Source organism: Pinus tabuliformis, chromosome 9 (genome assembly GCF_031772625.1).
Source record: "Pinus tabuliformis cultivar Carrire ecotype Pingquan chromosome 9, CPIR1, whole genome shotgun sequence".
NCBI classification, from domain to species: Eukaryota; Viridiplantae; Streptophyta; class Pinopsida; order Pinales; family Pinaceae; genus Pinus; species Pinus tabuliformis.
In genome coordinates, this window is record NC_142307.1 from 685,626,446 (window position 1) to 685,641,804 (window position 15,359).

Here is a 15,359-nt window from a genome sequence, read left to right on the forward strand (position 1 = left end):
GAACATAATAGTCATCACTAGCCTTTGAACCTAGGAAGAGAACATAATAGTCATCTTTTGGAGGAAAAAATAATAGTCACTTTTCCCAACCACTTGAGATAATCCCAATTAATAATATTGTAAGTGTTATGTACTACTTTCATATTAAGTGAAAAAAAATTACACCTTTATAAAATTGATCCTTCTTTATACTCAATAAATCAAAATTTAAAATACATCTAAACCCATTTAATTTTCTCATATGTATCATGTATTAATTCTTTTATATTAGGTAATAAAAAAAATTACATATTCATAATAATTGATAAATCAAAGTTTATGATAACTATAAACGTCTTTATATTCTTCAATATATTAATAATATTTATATTTGATTCAAAAATATCTTTATTCTATTGGATATTAAATATTACATAAATAATTTAATTTAAAGTAATAAATCTCACATATAGTGTATAAAAATATTTTGTTTATAAAATAAAAGATCTATCTCTATACAATAATATAATTACTAAAACTTAAGAAAAACATACATATTTCACCTCTTAAATTTATAATATTTTTAATAATTATTTTCACTCCAATAAAAATAATAAAATTAGATTTGAGACTTTTGTGATCCATAATAAAATTAGATTTGAAACTTTTGTGATCCATAATGCAAATATAAATAAATTTTTGAGATTAATCTTAAAAAAAATTATATCTTTTAAAATTAATAAAAAAAATAATTATCAATTTCATAAATAATAACTCTTTGTTATGAGTCTTACTCCCACTTACACACACTTTTAAAAGTAAAATAATGATCAATTTCGTGGATTGCCGGTTTCCACTTGTTGAGATAATTATAACTCGTTCTTGTACGGTCTTACTCTCCCTTTTACTTTTCAACTCTCCCGCACTCTTAAAATTATTTGGACTTTTGAAAGAGTTGAAACCAGAGAAATTTCGTTTGGTTGCTATCACTGAACACACGGGACCCCTTATTTTGAAGAGAACGGACAGTAATGTGAAGTCAAACATTCATTAACGACTTCAAGGATGTGCAAGAAAATTGCTAATGTGCACCAATTAAATTGCTAATTTGCTCAATAGGCTATTTTAGGCTGTTCATAGATGTGCAAGTTACGTTATTTTTAGTCTACAGCGATTTATGTCAAATTTTAATTTGCTTCCTCTATAAATCTATTCCCACATCAATTTATGTCCAATTTTAATTTGCTTCCTTCATAAATCTATTCCCATAGTTGGATGGTTAAAAGCAGAGTAGATAATTCACCTTGTTAATATCCTTTGGATGACCCCCACAAGATCTAATTAAAAATGGTGTTCTTTCAACTTTTGTGATTCACGTAAAATACAACATCAATGTCGAATATTAATTTTAGAGCTGGACCCTCCTATGAACCTAACTCACACTTGCCCTATTTGCATCCCCCGTATTAAATGAATTTCAGTATCTCACGGTGAATGAATGATGACCCTGCTTCTAAGGAGAGCCTTTATATACTTCACACCCCTTTCCTTCATTTTCAGTCGGATAGATATTGCTTTCTATTATTGTTTGATGCCTACGATTGTATGCATCTCCCGTTTTTTTTTTTTTTCAATTACATCTGGTATTCTGCTTTGATCTCACTTCTTGTTGGTCCAAGCAATGGATATTGTAACCGAGGCCGCAGGCAACACCATGAGCAGCATTATTTCTGTTCCTTTCACCCAACAGCTCATACAACAGATCCATGATATAATTAATTTGGATGACAACCCTGAGCTTCTGGAAGAGCAGTTATGCCGTATGGAGAGCCTCTTGCTTGATATTAACTCTCAGTTCCAATATCAACAGAAGGAAGCACCGGATTCTCTGAATAACTGTTTGCTAAGGATGCAACAAAAAGTTGGAAACGCCAGAGAGTTGATCCATCGCTCACAAAGCCCGTCGCTGCAGCAGTGTATTGATTGCCTCTTTTGCAAACCCAAAGTCTTCAAGCAAATCCGAGAGTGGAACAGTACTATTCGTGACCTCCATGATGAGCTTAGAACCGATTTTCCTGTGTTTTGCAGTGCTCAACAGATTGTGTCCGCGGCACCACACCAGGAAGACGCACTACTTCAGGCGAACCTGACACCGGATTTGTCACGCCCCTAGGTAGGCGGTAGTCTTTCAACCGCGCTTGGCGAGGTGCGGCACCACTGAACGCTTTCTTTTCACCAATACTTATGTTCGTGGACTACGCCTAACCAGTTATCCTACTTAGTTTGTGTTTCGCAACCAAGTATTATTAATATTTCCTTTATACCAATGAACACTCATACACATTCATTATCATCAGCAATTATAAACGAAGAACACAATTGCACAGTATAAAGGGAGGAGCAACTCCCTGAACAATGAGTCTGCCCGAAATATATATTATACAACTTTACAAAGTTACAATTCTTTACAAGTATACTTGGAAACTCCAAGTTTCATACTTAGCCAAATTTACAACTTTGTCACACCACTTTGTGACAACCAAGAGTTCCTTGCCCAAGGCGGGGGGCGCGCCCTCACACGAGCTACCTTCCGCACTTCACAACCGAACCTTGTCTTCGTGCATGACGGGCGGGTGACTCTACCAAGCCACCAAGACACCCCCTTCGCACAATCGTTCACCAACTTCGCACCATGCACCCTTGCACGACAGGCAGGCGCTCACCCGAGCTACCCGAGACACCCGTGTCAAGTCTTCGCACAAACCGGGTGCCCACGCCTTCACCCGTGCACGCCCTACTTCGACCGGCAGGCGCTCTTCACCCCACACCTTCGTTCACTCGATACACTTCCGTGCGTTAACCCGTGCAACCTTGCCCAAGACTTGGGTGCATCCGGCTTCACTCTAACCTGCACCTCGTATCCTCTATGAACTGTGCCTTACTTCTTGTTTGAAGGTCGAAGATGTGATGTCCAAATGAGCCTTCCATGCATACAATATATACGCTCACCAAGAGTCATGTTACTTCCTCAGCCGACCCTTACAATTTATCAACCAACACTTCTGTTCATGCTTGTGGCTTGGCGGCTCGTCGACCAACGCCCTCAACCATAAAATTCAACCGTCGGCTTCATAGATTGATTGCCCACGCTCATCCATCGTATAAACATCTTCGCTTGTCCACCTTTTATGCGTGTTATAACATGCCTCCACGCACTTTGTCGTAGGACTTCGCACTTTGTCTTTCCTTTGTTTAAGCGGCTCGTTTTATCAACAAGCCTTCGTCGCACCAACCGGGAGATCGTGCTAAGGACCGCAAGTCCTTACATCCTCCTCCACCTGAAGTCGTTGTCGTCCTCGACAACATACCATGGTCCTTACATCATCCTCCTCCACCTGAAGTCGTTGTCGTCCTCGACAACATACCATCCTGGTAGCCATCCACCAAGATCATCAACAACAATTGTCTTGTCCTCAGTCCATGTTGTCAACTCCACATACTGCAAACATCCCTACAACATATGTAGAACTACCATCTCCATCATGGGTCGTCATCTTCCTGTGAACTGTCCTCCTTGCCTGCCTGATGCCAGCATCTCTCTAGTACACTGCTAGCCCTCATGACTTGAACTAGTTAGGTGATCAGTCCAACTGTCACGCTCAAATCATAAGAATGTCCATCCTTATGCCTTCACCAGCGTATCTCAGATTCCGCCACATCCTGGACTCACCAAGAATCTCTTCCATGCTCAGGTCCATGGAAACTCCATCCCATCTGCAACATGTCATGATGCTTGATGCCAAGCCATCCCTGCACCATCTGTCATACCTGCTCAACCTGTTTTAAGGACTCACTGCCATGAGCAGCTAACAATGAGCCCCATCTTCTATGTCATCTAAGAAGATGTAGAGGGAGTAGAGCCTGAAGGCTCACCCTCACTAATCATCTCAATCCATCTGTCAGGATTCTCTATCTCCATCCTCTATAGATAAGTGACCCGATCCTCCTCTCAGACATTCGGCCTCACATATGCCTCATCATCATCATCATCATCCTCAACCACTTCTAGCCTTCTTGACAAATCCAAGATACTATCAGAAAGTGTCCTGATGACCAATGATTGCTCAATGAGCTTTGTCTCAACAATAGACAACTGCTTACTCATGTCTTCCATTCGCTTCTCATCCTCCATTTGCATTACTGCCAACTTACAATCAGGCTTTGTCACACCAATGGTTGGAACACCAATGGGTACATCTGCCCTTCCATCGTAAATGTAAAGCTTCAAATGTGGAACAATCATAGCATCAAATTGTTTCAAGAATTCCATTTCCAACACAGCTTCATAGTCATCAATCCACACTATAGTGAAGTCAACTTTCTCTGTCCACTCACCTAGTGTTGTGTCCACTCTTTCAGCTACACCAAGAACACAATCAAGAGGAAAATTCACTGTCTTCATCTGTGCCTTCACCGGTACAAATTTTAGCCCAATTCTTCTCATAGTATTTTCACTCATGGAGTTATGAGTAGCCCCACTATCCACCATAGTGAGTATATCAGCACTCCCAATCTTCATCCGAACATACTCCAAACTGTTCCTCTCAGGATCCCTCCGAGAGACCACCTTTGTAGCAGCAGCAGCTCCAAGAATCTGCATCATCCCCACAAAAGCTTCTTCATTCTTCATATTAGATTGTGCAATAGCAGCCACTTTCGGTCTAGAAGGACAATTCTTCACCGTATGTGGTTCAGCACATATCCAACACTTCAAGGCTTTCTTCGTCTTCGACTTATCATCCGATTTCGAAGCATCATCCTTCTTCTTCTCTTTCGATTTGTCAGACTTCTTCTTCCTATCATTAGAAGTCTCATCATAATGCTCCACAAACCTATCCACAGCAGCAAAAGCTTCCTCAAGTGTTTTGATCTTCTGCCTCTTCACTTCATTGCATGCCCAAGGCTTCAATCCAATAATGAAGTTGAACACCTTGTCCCTCTTTGCCATGTCAGGAAGTTCCAGAACTGCACTTGCAAACTCTTGCTGAGATGTCTAAAGGTTCCCTGTCTGTTTTATGAACTTAATCTTCATCCTTGCTTCCCACGTTTCATCCTGAGGACTGAAATGGGTCTGCAAAGCTTTCTTCATCTCATCCCATGAAGTAATTTCACTAGCACTTCCATTGGCAATCTGATCTATGCTCCTTCGTCATCACATCTTAGCATCCTTCGTTAAGAACTGAGCAGCTTCCTTCACCTTCGTCTCATCATCGGATAGACCCAAGCGTTCCAAGTATTGCTCCATGTCCCATAGAAAGTTGCCAAGAGTCTTTGCACTCCTTGTACCATCATAAGGTTCCGGTTCCTTGACTTTCACATGAGGCACTCCTCCACCTGAGTTATGCCTCACGGCCTTCTTCAACACCGTGATCTCATCTCTGGCTTCGTCAAGAGATTTCTGCAAGTCCACGATCTCTGCCAAGCCTCGGTCTCTTGCCTCTTCAATCTCCTTGACCCTTACTTCAAGTTGTGTACACATAAGATCAGTGTACTCGTGTTGAGTCCGGAGTTCCTCGAGCTCTTCCCTCATCTTCGAATTGGCCTCTTGATCTTTCTCGACCAAGTCCATCTTCTTAGTCCAGTAAGCCTCTAAGTCCTCCATCTTTTCCAACACTTTTTCAATGAATGCCATAGTAGCATCCTTCGCATCGTGACTAGACCCAACCTGAGATTCACCTGCCATTGCTAACAGTTTCCTTCTTCTTTGCAATCTAGTTTCAACCATCCAACAGCTTCACCAAGTTTCCTGCAACCTGAACTAGCCCTTGTTCCACTTGTATGTGAAACAGATTCCTTCACCTGCAAGTACCTGCTTCACTATCACCAATTGTCAAGTGTCTACACACTTGCTTCACCCAGCTTCCTGCAAGACTCCTCCAAGTCTTCAGACTAGCTCTGATACCAACTGTCACGAAGCCAGAGCCTCGGTAGTCTTTCAACCGCGCTTGGCGAGGTGCGGCACCACCGAACACTTTCTTTTCACCAATACTTATGTTCGTGGACTACGCCTAACCACTTATCCTACTTAGTTTGTGTTTCGCAACCAAGTATTATTAATATTTCTTTTATACCAATGAACACCCATACACATTCATTATCATCAGCAATTATAAACAAAGAACACAATTGCACAGTATAAAGGGAGGGGCAACTCCCTGAACAATGAGTCTGCCCGAAATATATATTATACAACTTTACAAAGTTACAATGCTTTACAAGTATACTTGGAAACTCCAAGTTTCATACTTAGCCAAATTTACAACCTTGTCACACCACCGTGTGACAACCAAGATTTCCTTGCCCAAGGCGGGCGGGCACGCCCTCACACGAGCTGCCTTCCGCACTTCACAACCGAACCTTGTCTTTGTGCACGACGGGCGGGTGACTCCACCAAGCCACCAAGACACCCCCTTCACACAATCGTTCACCAACTTCGCACCGTGCACCCTTGCACGACGGGCGGGTGCTCACTCGAGCTACCCGAGACACCCGTGTCAAGTCTTCGCACAAACTGGGCGCCCACGCCTTCACCCGTGCACGCCCTACTTCAATCGGCGGGTGCTCTTCGCCCCACGCCTTCGTTCACCTGATACACTTCCGTGCATTAACGCATGCAGCCTTGCCCAAGACTTGGGCGCATCCGGCTTCACTCTAACCTGCACCTCGTATCCTTGTTTGAAGGTCGAAGATGCGATGTCCAAATGAGCCTTCCATGCATACAATATATATGCTCACCAAGAGTCGTGTTACTTCCTCGGCCGACCCTTACAATTTATCAACCAACACTTCTATTCATGCTTGTGGCTTGGTCGGCCCGTCAACCAACGCCCTCAACCATAACCTTCAACCATCGGCTTCATAGATGGATTGCCCATGCTCATCCATCGTATAAACACCTTCGCTTGTCCACCTTTTATGCGTGTTATAACATGCCTCCATGCACTTTGTCGTAGAACTTCGCACTTTGTCTTTCCTTCATTTAAGCCACTCGTTTTATCAAAAAGCCTTCGTCGCACCAACCGGGAGATCGTGCTAAGGACCGCAGGTCCTTACAGGATTGGTCGGGCTGGAAATTAAATCTGCCAAGCCATAGCTACAGAGCTAGGTTTCAGAAGGTCCCAATGTTAGCGTAATTGGTGGGTGCAGTATGGGAGGTGTGGGAAAAACAAAGTTGCTTAAAAAAGTCTACAACACCTACAAGGTTAGTAATGTTTTTGTTCATGTCATTTGGGTTACGGTTGCTCAATCTCCAATTAGGAAAATACAGAATGATATTGCTGCTGCAATTAATTTAAATCTGGCCAGCTCTTCTGCTGATATGGGGAAGATGAAGTTGTGTGCATATCTGAAGAGCAAGAAATTCTTTTTGGTTTTAGACGACATGTGTAAGGCACTCTCTTTGAAAGAATTGGGCGTGCAGTTTGGCAAGAACAAAGGGATCAAACTTGTATTCACAACTCGAAATAGAGATCTGATTTGAGAAATGAATGCAAAATAGTTCATGGAAATACAACCCTTACGAAGAGAAGAGGCGTGGGAGTTGTTTTTAAAAGTGGCTTTCGAAGACGGCCATGTTCCAGAGAATATACAGAATATTGCGTGAAAGGTCGCTGAGGAGTGTAAAGGGTTGCCATTGGAAATTAAGGTAACAGCCTCAACAATGAGGGGCAACGCAGATGTAGATGAGTGGAAGCTTGCCTTAAAGCAAATGCAAAAAGTTGATTTAAATTTTCCAATAACCCATCCTCAAATTAAAGGAGAATTGTATCAGAGATTGAGATGGAGTTACGATAGTCTGCCCGATGCTAATTTAAAAAACTGCTTTCTTTACTAATAATAACAATAACAACAACAACAACAACATAAACTAAATTATAATTTATTTTAATTTTTTATTATTGTTATTAATAATAATAAGAATTACTATATAAGTTAAATATTTATATATTTAAAAACACATGGAACAAAAATTTTAAAATAGAGATTTAATATGTAAAAGTTTTGTTGCAATACCAACAACCAATACTATGGTTTATCAATACTACATGCTCAAAAAACTTTTAGGGTCACAGAGCACTTAGAGAAGTGATGGTGTATCTAAAGGCACTTACTCGGTTCCCACTAGTCTTTGAACCTAGGAAGAACATAATAGTCATCACTAGCCTTTGAAGCTAGGAAAAGAACATAATAGTCATCTTTTGGAGGAAAAAATAATAGTCACTTTTCCCAACCACTTGAGATAATCCCAATTAATAATATTGTAAGTGTTATGTACTACTTTCATATTAAGTGAAAAGAAATTACACCTTTATAAAATTGATCCTTCTTTATACTCAATAAATCAAAATTTAAAATACATCTAAACCCATTTAATTTTATCATATGTATCATGTATTAATTCTTTTATATTAGGTAATAAAAAAAATTACATATTCATAATAATTGATAAATCAAAGTTTATGATAACTATAAACGTCTTTATATTCTTCAATATATTAATAATATTTATATTTGATTCAAAAATATCTTTATTCTATTGGATATTAAATATTACATAAATAATTTAATTTAAAGTAATAAATCTCACATATAATGTATAAAAATATTTTGTTTATAAAATAAAAGATCTATCTCTATACAATAATATAATTACTAAAACTTAAGAAAAACATACATATTTCACCTCTTAAATTTATAATATTTTTAATAATTATTTTCACTCCAATAAAAATAATAAAATTAGATTTAAGACTTTTGTGATCCATAATAAAATTAGATTTGAGACTTTTGTGATCCATAATGCAAATATAAATAAATTTTTGAGATTAATCTAAAAAAAATTATATCTTTTAAAATTAATAAAAAAAATAATTATCAATTTCATAAATGATAACTCTTTTGTTATGAGTCTTACTCCCACTTACACACAATTTTAAAAGTAAAATAATGATCAATTTCGTGGATTGCCGGTTTCCACTTGTTGAGATAATTATAACTCGTTCTTGTACTGTCTTACTCTCCCTTTTACTTTTCAACTCTCCCGCACTCTTAAAATTATTTGGACTTTTGAAAGAGTTGAAACCAGAGAAATTTCGTTTGGTTGCTATCACTGAACACACGGGACCCCTTATTTTGAAGAGAACGGACAGTAATGTGAAGTCAAACATTCATTAACGACTTCAAGGATGTGCAAGTAAATTGCTAATGTGCACCAATTAAATTGCTAATTTGCTCAATAGGCTATTTTAGGCTGTTCATAGACGTGCAAGTTACGTTATTTTTAGTCTACAGCGATTTATGTCAAATTTTAATTTGCTTCCTCTATAAATCTATTCCCACATCAATTTATGTCCAATTTTATTTTGCTTCCTTCATAAATTTGTTCCCATAGTTGGATGGTTAAAAGCAGAGTAGATAATTCATCTTGTTAATATCCTTTGGATGATCCCCACAAGATCTAATTAAAAATGGTGTTCTTTCAACTTTTGTGATTCACGTAGAATACAACATCAATGTCGAATATTAATTTTAGAGCTGGACCCTCCTATGAACCTAACTCACACTTGCCCTATTTGCATCCTCCCTATTAAATGAATTTCAGTATCTCAAGGTGAATGAATGGTGACCCTGCTTCTAAGGAGAGCCTTTATATACTTCACACCCCTTTCCTTCATTTTCAGTCGGATAGATATTGCTTTCTATTATTGTTTGATGCCTCCGGTTATATGCATCTCCCTTTTTTGGTTTTAATTACATCTGATATTCTGCTTTGATCTCACTTGTTGTTGGTCCAAGCAATGGATACTGTAACCGGGGTCGCAGGCAACACCATGAGCAGCATTATTTCTGTTCCTCTCACCCAACAACTCATACAAGAGATCGATGATATAATTAATTTGGATGACAACCGTGAGCTTCTGGAAGAGCAGTTATGTCGTATGAAGAGCCTCTTGCTTGATATTAACTCTCAGTTCCAATATCAACAGAAGGAAGCACCGGATTCTCTGAATAACTGTTTGCTAAGGATGCAACAAAAAGTTGGAAAGGCCAGAGAGTTAATCCATCGCTCACAACGCCCGTTGCTGCAGCAGTGTATTGATTGCCTCTTTTGCAAACCCAAAGTCTTCAAGCAAATCCGAGAGTGGAACAGTACTATTCGTGACCTCCATGATGAGCTTCGAACCGATTTTTCCGTGTTTTGCAGTGCTCAACAGATTGTGTCCGCGGCAGCACACCAGGCAGACGCACTACTTCAGGACGAACCTGACACCGGATTGGTCGGGTTGGAAATTAAATCTGCCGAGCCACAGCTACAGAGCTGGGTTTCAGAAGGTCCCAATGTTCGCGTAATTGGTGTGTGCGGTATGGGTGGTGTGGGAAAAACAACGTTGCTTAAAAAAGTCTACAACACCTACAAGGTTAGTAATGTTTTTGATCAATCATTTGGGTTACAGTTGCTCAATCTCCAATTCGGCAAATACAGAATGATATTGCTGCTGCAATTAATTTAAATCTGGCCAACTCTTCCGCTGATATGGGGAAGATGAAGTTGTGTGCATATCTGAAGAGCAAGAAATTCTTTTTGGTTTTAGACGACATGTGGAAGGCACTCTCTCTGAAAGAATTGGGCGTGCAGTTTGGCAAGAACAAAGGGAGCAAACTTGTATTCACAACTCGAAATAGAGATCTGATTCGAGAAATGAATGCAAAACAGTTCATGGAAATACAACCCTTACGAAGAGAAGAGGCGTGGGAGTTGTTTTTAAAAGTGGCTTTCGAAGACGGCCATGTTCCAGAGAATATACAGAATATTGCGCGAAAGGTAGGCGAGGAGTGTAAAGGGTTGCCGTTGGCAATTAAGGTAACAGCCTCAACAATGAGGGGCAACGCAGATGTAGATGAGTGGAAGCTTGCCTTAAAGCAAATGCAAAAAGTTGATTTAAATTTTCCAATAACCCATCCTCGAATTAATGGAGAATTGTATCAGAGATTGAGATGGAGTTACGATAGTCTGCCCGATGCTAATTTAAAAAACTGCTTTCTTTACTGTGCCATGTTTACTGAAGGTGCTTCAATACCAGTGGAAGCGATGGCACAATTATGGATCGCGGAAGGTCTAGTTAAGACCAAAGAAGATGCGGACTATGACTATGTGTTAAAGACGGGGGAGAGCTATGTAAAGGTACTTGTAAATCGCTGCTTATTCCAGGTGGAAGAAGGTGTTATCAGTGTCCATGATGTTCTCCATGACATGGCAATTTATATTGGAGAAAGTGAGGAGAATTGTGTATTGATGGCAGCGCAAAGTCTTCAACGTTTCCCTGACATCCCAGGTTCAGAAAATTGCAGGAGAATATCAGTTTTGGGCAATGATATTAAGTCTTTGCCGGCAAAGGAATTGAGATGTCCCAAACTAGTTTCTTTATTCTTGGGACAAAATGAAGAATTGAAAGAAATTCCAGACGCATTTTTACTGCACCTCACCTCTTTGAGGGTACTTGGATTTCATGCCACGGCCATACGGTCATTGCCAACATCAATGTGGCAATTGACACACCTTGAATTTCTCTTTTTGAGTTTCATTGACATTGAAGATATACCTGAAGAAATTGGTCATCTTTCGTATCTTCTATTTTTGTATCTTCATTTCTGTAGAAATCTGAAATCGTTGCCTTCTAGAATGGGTGAACTTAAAAATCTGAAGTATCTAAATCTTAACAGTTGTAATTTGATGGAAATCCCTGATGAGATTAGAAAGCTTCCAAACTGTGAGATTATGCTTAAAAACAGTTAACAGAGGGGAAATGATTTGTAAGTTATACATATGTTTTTATGAAATGTGTTTCAAATAATAAGATTTGTTTTTTCAACTCTTACACTATTTATTATGTAATTTGTGGAATTTAAATTTTATTGAGATTTGTTTTGTCCATTCATAGACTATTTCATATGGAATTTAAACTTTATTAACTCTTTTTTTAGATTTTTAATTTGTAATTTATTTATTATCTAATATATGTATTTTTTTAAATTTTATTAATATTTTTCCTGTAAATTAAATTTTTGAAAATATATTCCCCTGATTGGGGTGCATGTTTGAGGCAGGAGAGGACAAGGGACAAATATGGTAGTTATGACGTATAAAGGCAGGGTACCACCCACCGCCCCCCACACGCTCATGGCGATGGGTGCGGTGGCTTCCCGCATGTTACTTGACAGCGGAGATGGGAGAAGTGGCAGGCATGGCTAGGACGGAGAAGGAGTTGAGGCAGCTAAAGCAAGGCGAGTGATGCGACAAAGAAAGGTTGAATGGGAATATGAAAGAATTTGGGACAGAGAAAGGAGTATCATTGAGACTGCGTGTGGACGAAGGAACGAGGGCGCAAGTCTGCGGAGCTACCAGCAACGGTTTCAGTGAAGCATTCCCAGGTATGTATCTTGACCTTTCAAGCCCCTTACTATGGCAACTATGTTGGTTTATGGTTGGGGGTGTGGGAGATGACAGGGGAGGGAAATTGGGGGGATGGCCAGGGAGACCAGTGTAAACTAAGGGAGATAGTGATCACACTTGCGTCAGAGGTGAGAGCCATGAGAGAAACTCGGGGTTGGGAACTAGAGACCCCTCCTGTGAGCGAGTGAGACAATTGGTATCCCAATGCGGGTGGTGAGACTGAGGCTAAGCATGAGCGATGGCTGCAAGAGGGGTAAAGAAGTGAGGCAGTGCTTCTGGGCAGAGGAGTGATGCAGCAGCACTGGGCAGAGGGACGAGGGAAGGCACTACGATTGGGAGTGACGGTAACCCGGCTCGATGGGCTGGATGTGAGAGCCGTGAGCATAAACTGGGTTCGGCACCGTGAAACTACTCCTGTGTGTAGGTGTGAGCATTGCCACAACCATGGGGGTGGTGAGGCAAACCCAAGGCAGGAGAGAAAGCAAAGTGAGTGGCAGAAGAGTGTCACAACTACACCAGGCAGAGGAGTGGCACTGCATCTTAGGGCAGAGGGGTACCTGGGCAGAGACAATTGTGATGGGAAGCACGAGGGGAGGGGCACCCGTATCAAGTTAGAGAGGCATGAGACCACGTCGAATGAGCTAACTCATTTCGCTTGTGAACAGGCAGGGAATAGAGAAGAGATGGCTAGACCTGCACGTGGAAGAGGACGCGACAGAAGGGGGAGGGAGTCGACTCGAGCTGCAGACCTGAGCACTTCGGAACCTAGACGGGGGAGGAAGCCTATAGAACGCCTCATTAGTGAAGCGGCGGAAGCCTACAAGGAAGGAACGGATGCAAGCATCCATAAACTTTTGGACGAATGGGAGGAAAAGATAAAACAAGAGGATGAATCCGAAGAGGAGATGGAGAATTGACGGGCATTGATCCCAGATCCTGGGAATACCAGGGGCAGACTCACCCAATTTAAACAAACACTCTATCTGTACTAGCTCATGAAGAGCCTTATGGGGAAGGCAATGGAGCAAATTTTAGCGGGAATGGCTATGACCCTCCAGGACATGCCCAATTATAGAAAAGACTTGCAGACCATCCAATTTCAGCTATGCAAGTAGGACATCTACCTTGACCAAATCCCAAGGCACATCCCTTGCATTATTGAGCTAGCTGATATGCCTGGTGACTCAGCCAAAGAGCCAGCTTCGGTTGAGTCTGCCTCAGAAGGACAACGTTTTTTTATTTCTTGCAGGTAGCATTTACTTTTACAGTTGCATGCTTATGAAAGATAGACTTATTATAAACTCTTATCATGATACTGATACGTATATAGCTTGGGTAGAACAATTGATACTATATTGTTTTTGGATGGCTTTTAATGATGATAGGTGGCCAATAGACTTGGTTTCCCACTGAGCGAGTTGAAGCCACTTATCTCATATATGTGGTGTAAACTTGTGTTTTATAAATAGAAAAAGAAAGTCTTACCAAACTTTAAATATATAGATATAATTTTCTAGGTTGTGGTTCACAGACACCCTGGTCAATGGGTGGTGCTACGTCCATGGAAAAATTTGCGCTGATCGACCCCGAAGGGAATCTAGCTCCGCGGCCCACTAGCTAGGCCTGACCCCAAGGGCTTCAGGGAGAATGGACCCTATGACCTCCCAATAGCGAGGCACTGATTTTGACCAACTGAGCTAACCCTTAGGGCTACCTTAAGAAAAAAGTAATTTAAAAACCATTTAAAATTTAAAAAAATATTATTTCAGGTTAACCTGAACTATTATTTATTGGAGGGATATAAATAAAACTAATAATGGTCGAAAGGATAAATAAGATGGAAAAAGAAAAAAAAGAGAAAACGTTCAAATTATTAAAAAGAGAAAAAGGAGAAAAATTACTTAAAGGAGAAAACTAATAATAATAAAAAAACAATAATTAAAAACCAAAAACAAAGAATAACTGTAATATGATCGACTTGTTTACTGGCTGGACTTGTTTATTGGCTAAGTTTGTGTAATATGATGGACTTGTTTATTTGCTAAGTTTGTAATCAATTTTATGATTAGAATTACTAAGGTTAGTTATTTGTTAGTTATTTATTTATTTTTATAATTTCTCAAATTATGTTAGAGGAGACATAAACTACTAAGCTAAGAATTTTGGTTTTTTTAAGCAAATAGAATGTTTAGAATCATGTGATTTAACTATCTAACATAGATATGTGATTGTAAATTGTGTTAATTATATTTTTTTTGAGATTGTTTTGAGATTTATTAGTTTGGTTTATTTATGATTTTCTATAGAAGTAAATAAGAATTTTGGTTTTTTTTAATCAAATAAAATGTTTAGAATCTTATGATTTAACTATTTAACTTAGATATGTTGTTGTAAATTGTGTTAATTATATTTTTTTAAGATTGTTTTGAGATTTATTAGTTTGGTTTATTTATGATTTTCTATAGAAGTAAAGAATTTGGTAAATTTTTGAGCCAAACATAATGTAAGCTAAATTTTTTAGCCAAACATAATGCAAGATAAGATTTATCATGAGATTTCAAATAATTTTCTAAGGGTTTTATAGTGGTTAAAAAAGAGTCACATATTTTTTTTTTGGCTAAAATCTTACAAATATGATGAGTAATGTCCTAGATGTAGAGAAGAGAAATAAGAGTTAGGGGTACACAAGAGGAAGGAACGTTTTAACTTTAAAATGACAACCTGAGTGGAAGGATTTATTAATTTGAGAGATTGACTATCCATTGGCCATAATGGCAAGGAAATGAGGATCTGAAATTCAAATGAACTAGTAACTAGAGTTTTGAGAATAGTAGATTTTTCAAGTTTGGTGATGGTGAGTATGGGCATT

The 15,359-nt window shown here is 39.3% G+C and overlaps 2 protein-coding genes across 2 annotated transcripts; both read left to right on the top strand.

Moving 5' to 3' along the window:
• Window positions 1-7,186: 7,186 nt before the first annotated feature.
• On the top strand, window positions 7,187-7,519 carry LOC149150518 (disease resistance protein RPS5-like). Its single transcript, XM_089442840.1, has one exon. The coding sequence runs from the start codon at window positions 7,187-7,189 to the stop codon at window positions 7,517-7,519; it is 333 nt and encodes a 110-aa protein (XP_089298966.1).
• Window positions 7,520-9,836: 2,317 nt separating this feature from the next.
• LOC149150519 (disease resistance protein SUMM2-like) lies at window positions 9,837-12,289 on the top strand. Its single transcript, XM_089442841.1, has 3 exons — window positions 9,837-10,401; window positions 10,494-11,562; window positions 12,145-12,289. The coding sequence occupies exons 1-3, from the start codon at window positions 9,837-9,839 to the stop codon at window positions 12,287-12,289; spliced, it is 1,779 nt and encodes a 592-aa protein (XP_089298967.1).
• Window positions 12,290-15,359: the final 3,070 nt, after the last annotated feature.

Bases quoted from the DNA above. Each gene is read 5' to 3' on its own strand.
- LOC149150518 (XM_089442840.1), top strand. From the start codon at position 7,187: ATGGGAGGTGTGGGAAAAACAAAGTTGCTTAAAAAAGTCTACAACACC.
- LOC149150519 (XM_089442841.1), top strand. From the start codon at position 9,837: ATGGATACTGTAACCGGGGTCGCAGGCAACACCATGAGCAGCATTATT. The intron at 10,402-10,493 runs GTATGGGTGGTG...TTTGGGTTACAG, and splicing joins TCGCGTAATTGGTGTGTGCG to TTGCTCAATCTCCAATTCGG. The intron at 11,563-12,144 runs GTCATTGCCAAC...TGTTTGAGGCAG, and splicing joins TTTCATGCCACGGCCATACG to GAGAGGACAAGGGACAAATA.